This window comes from Hoplias malabaricus, chromosome 1, assembly GCF_029633855.1.
Source record: "Hoplias malabaricus isolate fHopMal1 chromosome 1, fHopMal1.hap1, whole genome shotgun sequence".
NCBI lineage: Eukaryota > Metazoa > Chordata > Actinopteri > Characiformes > Erythrinidae > Hoplias > Hoplias malabaricus.
In genome coordinates, this window is record NC_089800.1 from 63995337 (window position 1) to 64009715 (window position 14379).

General features: G+C 41.1%; 1 protein-coding gene across 5 annotated transcripts in view; it reads left to right on the forward strand.

Annotated features, from left to right (window-relative positions):
- esrrga (estrogen-related receptor gamma a) overlaps window positions 1-14379 on the forward strand; it is a 161256-nt gene that overhangs the window by 70853 nt on the left and 76024 nt on the right. For 4 of the 5 annotated variants that reach the window (XM_066681455.1, XM_066681430.1, XM_066681446.1 and 1 more), the window contains exon 3: window positions 5252-5362. In XM_066681455.1, the coding sequence (XP_066537552.1) occupies window positions 5253-5362 (110 nt within the window). In that variant the 5' untranslated portion in view covers window position 5252. Of the gene's footprint in view, window positions 1-5251; window positions 5363-14379 lie in introns of those variants that run through there. The other variant, XM_066681465.1, reaches the window with a different exon arrangement.

Genomic DNA, 14379 nt, shown 5'->3' on the forward strand with positions numbered 1-14379 from the left:
CTCTTCCTGTTGCGTATGTAGTGTGTCTTACTTTAATTTGTGTAAACCGCAAAGATTAAATCACACTTTGTAATATTTATTTATACATTTCCAGCTCGTGTTAATTCAGACTGCCTTGATATCCCCCTAAATCCACTCTCTCCCTCTATACACACACACACAGATGTACACACATACACGCACACACACAGATTATCTGAGCTTCTCTGATTGGAGGATTTTGTTTAAATCTGCTTACGTGCCGTAGTGTGTCCAGACAGCAGCGGATGTACCTGAGGATACGGCACATAATGTGAACCTGCTTCCAATTCAGATCTGGACTGACACACACTAATACGCACACGCACACATACACACACACACACATAAATGTGTAAAGGTACATCTGTAACACTCAGTACATGCCAGAGAGAGAGAGAGGGCTGAGAGACATTATTGTAAAATGATTACTATTTAATAACCATATTAAAGTGTTATACTGGAATTCTGAAGTTTGTGTAAAAACATATGACAAATTATTGGCTTCAATATGGATTCTATTTTAAGTTGAAATGACGAGACATTTTATGTGTGTGTGTGTGTGCGTGTACATATGTGTGTGTTACTTATGTGTACGCGTGTAGGAAACAGGGCTGACCTGCAGACCTTCAGAGAGTAATTAGTGCTGTGTGTGGCCATGTCAAGTGATCTGTCAGGAGGGACGAGAGAGATATAGACAGAAGGAGAATGATAGAGAGAGAGAGAGAGAGTGACATTTTCTATACATGGCAAAGAATTGTACCTATCAGGTCAAACACGGCTTCACCATTCACAGATGGAATAGAAACAGGAGCGTTTCACACACACACACACACACACACACACTTGGCGTAATTCAGCTCATTGTCCTGTGTGTTAGTCCTGGTGAAGTTAAGGCTATCGCTCACTCGTTCTTAAAGAAGTGTGAAAGGGGCTCAGGGACTGTACAGCCCTCATCAGGTTTTTTGTTGATTATCTTTTGATGTCTAATAATATATTAATATCCTCACTGTGTTTTCATTAATTTTACATTTCTATTTATTTTGTGCTATTTATTTTGCCTAAGATCATGGTCAAATTTAGTGAGTGAATAGATATTGTGCAGGAAATGCTTCACACTAAGATAGGCCTTAATAATTAAAAACAATTTTTTGATAGGTCCATGATAAGATCTTCATGGGTTTTTAATAAGAGCCTCATAGATTTTTGTTGAGTTCTTCATTGGTTTCTCGGTCTGTTTTGGAATGTTTATGTAAGATTTAAATAGGTTCCCAATGGTGCTTTTTCCCCCTCAATCTATTCCCTAAATGTTCTCAGTAACTTCTTGATAAGTCAGTTCTTACTTGGTTTGGGTTCTAGATGAGTTCTCTTTTCATTCTCTGTGGTTCTCTGCCTGTTCTCAGCTGTCTATTGATCAGATCTCAGCAGGTTCTTTATATGTTCTTCTTCAGTTCTTGATCATTTTCCCTCCCAATGTGACGCTTAAACAGAACCCCACTCTGAACACCCTCCTACACAGAGACACTTATTATTCCATTAATATAAACACACACACACACATTCTGACCGAGAGCACTCATTTATTTTAATTATTATTTATTTTTATAAATAAATAGAAGGACTCAGGATGAACTGTGTGCAAGTTGGTATGTGTGTCTGTGCTTGGTGTGTGTGTGTGTGTGTGCGTGCACAAGTTAGTGTGTGTACGTATGTAAGTGTTAGCTTGTGTTTTTGTGTGTGTGCATATTATTTTGTGTTTTTGTCTGTGTGTGTGTGTGTGTTTGTTTGTTTTTTCTTTTTGCGTGTTTTTGTGTGATTGCGCACGTTATTTTGTGTGTGTGTGTGTGTTTATGTGTGTGTGTGTGTGTGTCCATAGGTGTGCTGGTGTGGGTGTGTATTGCTTGTGCATGTCTTATTGTCAGTGTTGCATGCTGATCGTGCTTTGGATTTTCTTCATATTTAAAGGTGTGTGAAGTAAATCGTTCACGTGTCAATCTTTGCTTATTGCTTTATTTTAAAAATGTTTATTTTTCTTTAAAGAAAATGAAAACTATTGGCTTTTGATGTGATTTTTTCCATGTGTTTATAAAGAGATGTGCTCCTTTAGCAACAGTAGCACAGCCTGGCCTCAAAAGAGCCTAGTACTCTTTTAAAGAAATAACTCGACACAGACAGAGCTTTTATTAAATATTTCTTTTTAATGGGTTGTTTATGGAAGATGAAAGCTCTGTGGAAGTTGCAGTTTTTGAAGAGGAGATCAATGCTCTGTTCACTTGACCAGGATTAACTGTGTGTGTGTGTGTGTGTGTGTGTGTGTATGTGTGTGTGTGTGTGTGTGTGTTTATTTTGATTCCCCGATACATAGCCCTGCTCTGATCTCTGACACACACACACACACACACACACACACACACACATGCATGTGCATGCAACAGCAACTCATTTAAACTAATCTTAAATCAGAACTTACACTTAAATATTAGAATTATTGTGACTGTAACACAGATGTAATACATATATAGTTACCAACAATATAAGTAGTAATTACATTGCATTGTAACTAAAGTAACAAAGGGAACTCAAAAATAAAGAAGGGAGAGAGAGAGAGAGAGAGAGAGAGAGAGAGAGAGAGAGAGAGAGAGAGAGATGGTTTAGTGGTTGTGTGCTCTGGGAGTGGAGTATTAGTGAGTGATTAGTTTCATTACTTGGAGTGTGGCGAGAGGCAAGGCCTCGTCGGCTAATGGCATTGAGCGTGTGAGCTGAGTCGGAACGGAGAAGGAGAATTAGGGAGAGACTCCTCGCTTAATGAGAGAGAGAGAGAGAGAGAGAGAGAGAGAGAGTGAGAGAGCAGCAGACACTCTACGCTCTTTTTAAAAACAACAGCATATTAGAGGTAATACAAAGTACTTGATGTAGAGAATTAAATCCATATTTTAAAATCAAAGTTGATATTTCTAGAATAAATTGAGTTTCTTTTAAGAAAATGTTTTTTATCTGTTAAAATACTGTGACCTTTTCTGTAAATAATAGGGAGAATGGTTGAGTTTTGTATGATGGACTTTAAATAAAAATAAAAAAAAACCTTTGACTATATATTTGTGAGAGTTTATTCTAAAAAGTTGCATTTAAATAAAGCTGTTGTTTTCATTAACCCTGTCTTCGGTGACTTGGTAAACTGTGCTGTGTGAGGGTGGTATGTCGGTTTGTTTTTGTTCGTTTAAACCCTGATTAATTTGCATAAAGTTTCCTTAAACATTTCACTGTGCTCACAGAGACCAGAGCGATTAGCATGGCATTTTCCTAAGTGTGCCACACAGCGCTGTCTGACTTTGACTGATCAGCCACAACTCAGATACTACATTTATTGGATTTATTTTCACATGAGCAGTTCCTCTGGATTTAGCGACAGAACAGTGGACGGAAGGTTCTCGTAACGGAGAGATGTTAGGAATATCCGCACTGCTCCTTTTAGTAGTGTGTGTGCTCATTATTGGAGGTCTTATTGCTCTTACACAGCTCTTACTTGCACAGCGCCATAGACAATGTACCAGTCTAATCAATGAGTTCAGTATAAATATGAAAACCTAGGCCTTAGCACAGTGTCAGATTTATTTCTCATTTAGACACAATGCAGTTTTTTGTAGGAAACACATAAACTTTATCCAAAACAGTCCAGTACCAGATGGACATCTCAGAATGTATTTCCCACCTATTTTTCTAAAATCTAAAAAGTGGCATGTGTTTTCAGCTTGTACAGCATTAATGAACCTCTACCTCATGTAAACGAACAGACTCTTCAATTAATGTAATTGACATAACTCCAATAAAACCTCCAGTAAAACAATTTGTTTATCAGTGTTAAAGAGTATTGAGTTCATATCTGTTTTGGCAGATATTTGCTTTAGAAGAAATCCTACGTGTAGTTGTGGCTGTTATTTCAGAAACCAAGTATATTTTATTAATCTTTAAGCTTTCAGTGTAGTTTTCTGTAGTGCTCCTGTACTCACACCAACATCCAACCACATACCCACTCAGAATCCCTCAACCTGGCCATAGTTTTAATCTTTTAATTCTTCTTTCACAGCGATGAGGAAGCCCCAGTAAACAGACGGCTGGTAGAGGTTTTTTTTTTGTCAAAATGTACACATTTAAGGGGCTTTCAACTGTGATAATTTAACACCTACACGCTGCCCTTTTTCTCTTGATCTTTTAGCACTGTTCTTATATCCACCAAAGTTTATAGACACTGGTGACGTCATCCTTTTTCCCGTCTTTTGCTTCTTTTTTTTTTTTGGAGAACCTTGGCAGAGAGACAACAGAAACCACGGGGTCTCTCGCCCTGAAGTGTCGTTCACCTTCGGAAAAGAAAAAAAAAATATTAAACCATCAAGTTTTTAATTAAATCCTGACGTTTACAGAAATAGTGAGATGGAGAGAGTGAACGAGGGAGACAGCAAAACAGAGAGAGAGAGAGAGAGTTGGAAGGGTTTGTCAGTGCGACTGGCTTCACCATGTCTGTTAGAAACAAATTTATTTTATTTATTTATGGTAAGGTTCCCTATAAATCCTGCATTTATAATGCTTCATGAATGCCTTCATAAGGTTTCATATGGCATACATCACTTCTTCTAATGCTTGCCGTAAGCCTGCTTAATTGTTTTTAATCCTACATTTGTGGCAGTTTGTAACTTCGTTGGGATCATTATAAGCAGAAAGCACTGTAACAATCTCTGTGACATTCTCATGAGCAGGGGGTTACAATGCCTTATGGAGCCTGACATTATTCAGTCGTAACCTCTTGCTCTATACAGCGATGTGCATGTATTATGATAATGGCTTATTCCAGGCGTCATGTGGTGTTCTGTACGGCCGACCCGGTCTCACTCCTAAAGCGTGAAATACATTTTAGCCGACTTGGGCCATTGTGTCAGCGTCACAGTTTTGTGCCAGTCAAGCGTGACATGTCCATTGCTACTAAATGTACCAATATGACATGGGGTTAGGGGCATGCCCAGTGATATGGTTAGGGTTAGGGGTAGGGGTAGGATTAGAGTCAAGGTTAGTTGCAGTTCTACTGAGTTACTGGGCACACGACCCATTCATGGAGCATTATAAACGCAGGATTGATAGGAAATATTCCTGACTTCTTCTTGTGTCAGAACTCCTCGTGGCGTCTCTCTGACACTCCTCTGGTTCATTCCTTCTCTTGCTTTTTTCCCCTGTGTTTTTGTAGAATGAATGTATCAAAGGCCCAGGTTAATAGCGAGGATAAGTACGCCAAATGCGGCGCGTGGAGAATGCAACCGCATTACGACGTCGAGGCGCATGCGCTTTATAACCAAAGGTAAGGAACGGAAAAAAAAACAACCATCAAAAGCCAAAACCGTTGTGAACTCTGTGTTTGTTTGTTTGTTTGTTTGTTTTTGTTGCAAATTGCTTGCCAAGTTAGTTTGCATTTGCTTTGATTACTTAGTTTAAACTGCACTGTGTGTGTATGTGTGTGTGTGTGTGTGTGTGTGTGTGTGTGTGTGTGTGTGCGTTTTTGAATGTGCTTGTCTGTGTGTACATACATGTGTGTGTGTGTGTGTGTGTTTGGGATGGTGGGGTTGGGGGCTGGCGATATATTGTTTTATGAGGTTGGTTTTGCTTTGGTGGTCATGCTAAGCTGATGTACTGTGTGGATTCACGAGAGAGAGAGAGAGAGAGAGAGAGAGAGAGAGAGAGAGAGAGAGAGAGAGAGAGAGAGAGAGAGAGAGAGAGAGAGACCTGCCATCTGTCTAACCTGCTGCGTGTAGGTGTCCATCTGCTTTGGTCCAGTGCAGCATAGAGTTTTTTACCACACCTCTCTCTCTTGCTCTCGCTCTCACACACAAACACATGAGTACTAAACTAATCAGTAAAAGCCTGGGACAGAAAGACACCAACACACCCGTATGCATATTGGGGGGGTGGGGGGCTTACCACTGTGGCAGGCTCTTGGCATTTGACGTGGTGAGCTTAGGCCCATGTACTGTGTCTTGTTAAATTCCATGCCTTTCTATGGAGATAATACAATGATCAAATAACAAGCTGGGGGCAGCCTACAGTAGCTGAATGAACTGATTATAAGAGCAATCTACAGTGGTTTAGCTTTATACTGTATACTGATAGATGGATAGAGAGATATAGAATGAGATAGATAGCATGGATGAGAGAAAGATAAGTTTATGGGTGGGGGGGCAGGGGTTGGTGCTCTGCTGAGGAATGTGTTAAATGCTTGAAGGATTCCGATTAGCATATAAATTTAGACGTATGAAGATCATTGCGTCGATCACGAGTCACTGAGTTTTATCTTGACTTAGTGGAGGCTGATTTGCGTATAAAATACAGCCAGATGTGACCAGTTAGGGGTCTCTCTCTCTCTCTCTCTCTCTCTCTCTCTTTCCCCCCACCGGCTTCCCCTTTCTCCTTCCCGTCTCTCTCTCTCTCTCTCTCTCTCTCACCCTCTCACCCTCTCTGGTTTTGTTTGACTATTATAATTTGAGGTCACATACATATTCCATGTGGTTATTGCTGTGGTCATTAAGAGAGGGGTCAGGGGGAAGGCTTCTGCCCCTTTATATGCTCTGCATTTATAAGGGTTATATTGATGTGTTTTGTATATATTCTGTATTATATTATTCATTTCCTCTGATGTTTTTTAATGGTTGAGTCCCATTTAAAATAAATAAAATTCTGTTCATTTCCATACACAGTAAAATTCAATGACGTAACTCTAAAACAAGAACCAGGAAAGGTGTTAGTGTTTTCTGTTTGGCCTACAGCTAGCTCATTACACCTTAAGATTTAAACACAGTGAGAGAAAGAGATTAAAAATGTTAACACAGAGAGGAATTATGATTGTTCTTGTGAATAAATGTAGGATGTTTCAGGCTCCAGAGTGGAGCAGTGAAGTGAGCATTGGCCCTTTCATCAGGAGATCGCCAGTTTGTTCCAGTGATGCCTCAGTCATCTTTGGATTGATGGGATGGCCCCTGCCTCCCCTCATCACACAAACACAGTGCATTCCAGTGGCATTGCATTAGACACAGTACGATAAGTGGCTTCAGAGTATAGCTCATGTCAATACACATGTTTAAAAATATGTAACTATAAGTTGGAACTTCCACAATAGACTGAAGGCAATGCTGTATCACTGTCCATCTGTTACAGTGAATATCCCACCAGCAGTTACCTAACAATAACTTGTTTTTACTGTGTAATTATGCAGTTATTAGTAACACTGTAAATTGAGAGCCACATTTATGCTCTTTTTTGTAGGGTGTCCTCTCTCTAATCCCCCTCTGAGTGTTAGTTCCTGCTAGTTCTGTTGCTGTGCACCATGTGCACTTGCGTACCTACACACACAAACACACTGGCATCCCGGCAGGATATTTTGGAGGTTTAAGCAAAACCTTTTAAAAGGGGGTGAGTGTGCTTTGACTGTAGGCCTCAGAGAGAATTACGTCAATTGGATTTGGAGGGGGTTAGTCTGGGTCAAACCAATTAGACTGCACTCGCATGCGGAAGGCTTGTGAGCCCTAAGCCAATCAGGATCACGTTACTGGCATGGCCGGGGCTTGAGGCGCTTGACGGACAGCTCTGCCAGCAGCTGCACGGTCACGCCATAGCTACGGTGCAAAGCATGCTGGGAGCTGTGGACACGGACTTGTTTCAAACTTTCAAAGTTAATGGCAATCGGTATTTGCAAGAGCTTCAGTTATGTCAGGTGCTGATGTTAGAGAGATAGCACCAAGAAAATGGCACAAGCCAATGCTCGGGGGCTTTACACCCCTCAGTCCGACTCTTGGCATTGAGGGTGGTGAAGTTAGGCTATTGAACAAGTGCTCCAGAGCATCCCATTGCATGTTAAGTTTTCTCTAGGTAGTGCTAAGTGTGTCAGCCAAGGGTGCAGTTCATGTACCAGTGCTTACAGATTAGTTGGGATGTCCACAAAATTTTAGACATGCCTTATACACACACACACACACAGACACACACACACACACACACATGCAGGTTCACCAGATCACAGGGCAACTTGCTCTTAGACCTTGACTCAGACAAATAAACGCCTTTACTGAAACAGACAACCACCCGCCTTTAACACAAACACACACACACTCTCTCTCTCTCTCTCTCTCTCTCTCTCTCTCACACACACACACACACACACACACTCTCTCTTTCTCTCTCTGTTAATATCTCCCAACGCAGAGTTTTAGTTCCCTCTTTCCTGCAGTCTCTACTCTTATGGGAAGACTTTGGACTGGTGTTAGAACATTGCTGTGAGCATCTGATGGCAGTGAAGTCAGGAACTGTTGTTGAATTCCGGTGATCATTCCGGTGGTTTTGGATGGAGGACCATGTCTCCTTAACACTCATATCACTACTGTGGGGCTTTATATCCCTTGGCAAACTCTGGGCGCTGGGCATGGTGTCTTTAAGAGAGATGTGAATGAGGATAGAGATATGATTTATTCATATGTGATTATGTTTTTATGATCAAATGCAGGGAGCAGGATTGATTTTCTGCTTGTTGCTGTAAGTTTAGCAGCTTGAGTAATAAATAGTAATAAACTGTAATAAAGTGTTTTGCTGATAAACTGGATTCCAGATGGGGAGCCAATAGTTTTTGGATGTTGTGTTGTGGTGGAGATTAGATGGAGGTTTATGGAGCTGGAGGGTTGTTATTATTTGGTGCTGGCGCTGATAATGAAGAGCAGCTCTTTTTCTCAGGCAAGGCTCAGCTGTCTTACGAGTTACCTGTCCCGAGTGTCCCCTGTCTCGGGAGCAAGTTGTCTCAACTGTCTCAGGGGTCACCTGTCTTAGGTGTAACCTGTCTCACTTGTCTCCAAGCTCACCTCTCTCAGGGCTCACATTTCTCAGAATTTATTGGCTTTACTCTTTTGTCTCAGGACATACCTCTTTCAAAGCTCCTCTGTCTCAGGACTCACTTTTCTCAGGGTTGCCCTGTCCCTGGACTCTTCTGTCTCAAGACTCACATGCTTGCAGAGCTCATCTGTCTCACAGCTCACATTTCCCAGGACTCTGCTATCTCAGAACTCATTTGTCTCATCTGTCTCAGGAGTCACCTGCCTCAGGTGTTCATCCGGAGGATTTATTTAAATCCAGTCAAATAAAGAATACTGTAACTTAAACTTTCAGAGAGCGCTGGTCAAATTTATTGATGAAAAACGATGCGCTGCTGTTCCATACTATTTGTGTGTGTGTGTGTGTTGGAATAACTTCAGCCTTAATGTTTTTTTTTTATTAAATAATATCAATACAACTAATTATAATATGTTTTACAAAATGTAGAATATATAATTGTACTTGTACATTTCAGAGGGAGAGAAAGAAAAAGAGACAGTCAGAGGCGCACACACACACACACACACACACAGAGAGAGGCAGGAAGTGAGGCAGAATGGGTATTACAGAGGTAAACCCGATTATGGGCGGAATGTGAATTAGATTTGGTAACAGATGGTGGTTGGTGTTGAAAATTTAAGATGCTTTACGGAGGGGTGGAGTGAAGTGGGGAGGGGGGTTTGGGGGAGGGGAGGGCCAGCTAGGCGCATCTTCACCTAAGAAATGGGGGCGGGGTTGGCGAGGGGGGGAGTGATAGACGGCTATAACTCACGACAATCCCGCCTTGACAGCCAATTTCAAGATTCTGATCTGGTTAAAGACACGGCTTTCCCCTCGCTCTCGTTCACGGAAAACAACCGCTGGCGCCCCCCGTCCCTCTCCCCACCCACCCCCCTTCCCCTTCACCCCTCCTCTTTTACACGCTTGTCATATTTCCTCGAACAAAATCCTCTTTAACCATCTGTTTAATAAATTGTGTTTTATAATCCCTCATTTTTCCAAACTCCCTTCTTCTTTTTTTTATTATATTTATGTGCAATTTCATTTCATTGAGGCCACGGCTCATCCTCGTCTTATCTGTGTCTCGTGTTGAGTCTTGAGCCTTCAAAACAGAGATGAAGGGTTTTCCCCGGCGAGACGAAGGGGAGAAGCAGGAGATGTTTTAGGCATATGACTTGTTGAGAAACGCCGAGGCTTATTTACAGATTCTCGAGCCCATGTCAGCGAGACTTTTGGCGAGACGTCAGCAGACGTCCCAGAGATATCGCGCGCTAATGTGACGACTCTCCGAGCGAATAATTACATCAAACTTTCACAGCTCTGCTGACCTGCTCTCTGATGACATTGCTCAGAACCAGGGAATATTTAAAGAGACAGCTTTATTTCCCATCTGTCTAAGAGCTGTCTTTATTGACTTTATCGGTGTCCGAAAAATCTCTCACTTATTTTGATAATTAACTGAGTAGGAGAGCACTTTTTAAAAGCCATATAGTAGATATGGATTATAACTTTTAATATTTTAAGATATTTATTTATAAGAAGGTTTAAGTTAAATTATAATGTAAGGTCTGTTCTGAACTTTTTGAACAGGTGAAAGGGATAATGGGAAAGTGACTGTGTGCGTGTGAGTGTAATGAGGTTGTGTGGCCCTGATATATAGCACAATCTGAGGACCCACATCACACACACACACACACTTCCGTATGGGGCCAAAAATCATATCCTCAATATATATCATTACATTTGAAGGTGATGACATATGTGATGTTTAGGGTTAGGGACAGTTAGGAGGTCTATGTAATGACCCCACGGTTCATGAAAACAAACCCGTGTGTGTATAGGGGCATCTCACCTGATAAAGCGGACACATCTTGGCGGCAAACTTATCTCATCAGCCTGTGATGGAAAATGACCTAAATCATCAAGATTTTCATCTGGGAACACACACACACACACACACACACACACAAACACACAAGGTACTTATCAGCTCTGGATCTCTGTGTTGTGAGTGTGTGCTGAGAGGAAGAACACTAGGTTCCCACTGTGCTTTAAACCTATTACACTCCATTAAAAACATGATCAGATATATATATATATATATATATATATATATATATATATATATATATATATATATATAAATATATAGTGTGTGTGAATCCTTTGCTGAGGAAAAATCTGCTGGAACACTGCTGTGAGGATTTGATTGCATGCAGCGCTCATGAGAGCATTAGTGAGGTCAGGTGCTGAATGCAGCTCCATTACTACAGAAGTGGGCCCTGATGTTGAGGGCTGTATACCCCTCCAGCCTACGTTTGGCATTGGGCATGGTTCCTGTTACACATTGAAGCTTTAAGATGCTTCATGGACACATTGTACAAATGCGTCTCTGTTATTATGCCATTGATTGAGTGTAATCAGAGGATGTATTCCTGCCGCCAGTCGTACACAATGAAATGAATTACTACTTTCCAATGCAGTAATGCTATAACAATTGATCTCTGTCACAGAGAGTCTGTGTTTGTCTGTTTCAGAAGCTGAAAAGACTGTAATCAGATTCTAATGTGATCTAATCTTCAGCCTCAATGTAGATGTCTCTTTATGATCTGTTTTTATTTTGTCTCTGAGAATAAAGTGTTCAAAATGATATATATATATTCATTATGAGATTGTTGTGCAGTTAACCTATTACTAAACATGACTTCATTTGAGTGCTTATATCTGGAAAAGGGGTTTTATCCCATTGGCAGATCATTTGACTTTTTTTTTTCTCCAAGAAATAATGCTTTAATAATCATTTTCACATCATTTCAAACCCAGTAGAAATATCTAGAAATCCATAGCAACCTCTGAATGAGAAATATGACTCACACTGACTAGATTTAAAGTGATTGCACTCTCACTATCTAACGTTTTGTTGTTTAAAGGACCATAAAATAAGGTTGAGCTTGTATTTCGTCATCTCAAAAAAAAAAGGTTGCTGTGTCCTGCCGACAGTTTTCCAGGAGTCGGCTTGTGTCAAAGTGTAGCCTTTATCTCCCTGTAATCAGACAGAGAGAGAGAGAGAGAGAGAGAGAGAGAGAGTGTAATGCAATGATTGCACGTTTGGACTCGACAGTTGTCAAAGCACTGAATCAGTCAAACAATCTAATGACACCTTGTCACTGCCAAGTGCCTTGTGTTTTCCAAAATTGTTTTCCTGTTGATTTGCTATGCCTCACCTCAGCAAGAGAGACATGGGGGGACAGAGGAGAGAGGGACAGAGGCGGGAGGGAAGGAGAGAGATGGGGGGGAGAGAAGGAGCTTTAAGGAACAAAAAGGAAACAATAGCCTCTCGTCTCACTTCCCCTCAGAAATGCCTCTAAAGCTAGATGTCAGCAGGAGGTTTTTGTTTTGTTTTGTTTTTTTGTCCTTTGTACTTTTTTTTTTAATCATATTTACATCTATTCAAAAAGTGACGGTTATTGATATGTATATTGTGAGGAACCAAAATAACAATTAACTGATTAAGGTTGTGGGTTCGATTCCCGCTCCAGGTGACTGTCTGTGAGGAGTTGGTGTGTTCTCCCCGTGTCCACGTGGGTTTCCTCCGGGTGCTCCAGTTTCCTCCCACAGTCCAAAAACACACGTTGCAGGTGGATTGGTGACTCAAAAGTGACCGTAGGTGTGAGTGAATGCATGTGTGTGTGTGTGTGTCTGTGTTGCCCTGTGAAGGACTGGCGCCCCCTCCAGGGTGTATCCCCGCCTTGCTCCCAATGATTCCAGGTAGGCTCTGGACCCACCGCGACCCTGAATTGGATAAGCGGTTACAGATAATGAATGAATGAATGAATGAATGATTAAGGGAAGGCCTCAGACTCGATACTGGAACATTGCTGTTAGGATTGGACCCATAAACATTAGTGAGGTTAAGCTTTGATGCTGCAGAAACTATAGACAAAAACCCATCACTCCATTAGACACACTTCCACAAACGTAGACTCCGGTACCAGGGGCTGTTCACTCTTCTTAGAGAAAATGTTTTGTTTCTTATTCGCCAGCTTCTTGAAATTTCCGTTCCACCTTAAATACCACAGCACTTCAATTCAGGTCCAGGACCATTGAGGGTGGAATAGCAAATTCAGACAAGACACTTTGTACAGTTGCTGAGTAGACCCGTTCATCCCTGATTCAGTGTTTGTGAATGTGACGTGAGTGTGACGTGAGTGTATATGTATTGTTCGTACATGTTTATATATATATTGGGGGTTGGGATATGGGGCACGACCGCCTACATTGGATGGGGGGAAGGGTGTGTGTGTGTTGGTGTGTGGAGGGGGGCACTGCCCCATAATACCTAGCAGTGTATGGTTATTTATGGTTTCATGCTCCAGTCTCTAATGATGTAGCTTCACTCGCATCGAGCAAATCCAACCACGAACCATTTGTAAACGAGGATCACAATAAACCCCTAACAATACAGAACAGCTGATTACGTTCATCCATTTTTAGAACATCTCCTCTCTCCCCACTGCCTTTTCTTTTCCTTCATTTTCTATGCCCTCCTCTCGACGATGATTATTTCCATTCATAAGCTTAAACTAAATTTTACTGCTTTTTTCCCTCCACAGTAAAAAAGAAGAAGAAACTTCTTTTGTTAATGGCACACAGCGGAATTGGAGCCGGCCAGAAAACAGATAAAATCATTACCTCTCAAATAGTCTGTTCTGCAGGAGAGGAAAAAAGGGGCTTTCTTTTCTTTTCTAAAATATAGGCTTTGGAATTCCATTTCTCTTAGAGCTAATGTGAATTTTACTGCCTCTAATTTTAGATTCAAGTGCAGCACGGAATAAAAAATCCCCTCGTCTGACAATTGAATTTATAGATAGTTGTGAATATTGCCGGCTCGGATTAATGGAGTCATAGAATTTCAAAGAGAGGGAGAGAGAGAGAGAGAGAGAGAGAGAAGCAGACAGGACTTGTGGGGCTGAGTTAAAAAGCCGTCTCCTGTAGAGAGAGAGAGAGAGGGACTTAAATGGTTATAAACTGTTATAAAAGAGGTGTTACAATGCTTCCTCCCCTGCTTTTCTTCTCCCTCTGTCCGTCTGAACCAGTTTGTGCTGTAAACAGAGTGTGAGATGGTGTTTACAGTGTACACACATTAACTGCAGAAGACTTACTTTTGTGTTTTGGTTTCTTTTTCTTTCAGTTGTGTTACAGAATGCAGTACACTCAATTATCTGGAGACGTTTAACAGATTTAAGCCAGTGGTTTACTTCAAGAACGCTATAAAAGAAGATATACCCCTGTACCACATGTTAACACATGTTCTTGGGGTTTTTATGAAGCGTCTGTGACATACTTTGTTTAAAAAAACAAAAAAGTGTTCTGCACTGTTTAAACAGCCCTGTTCAGAACGACCAGTTTCAGCACCTGTTCTTTTAAACAATCATGAGCCGCACAAAGCTAAACCCAGTGTGCAGCGGT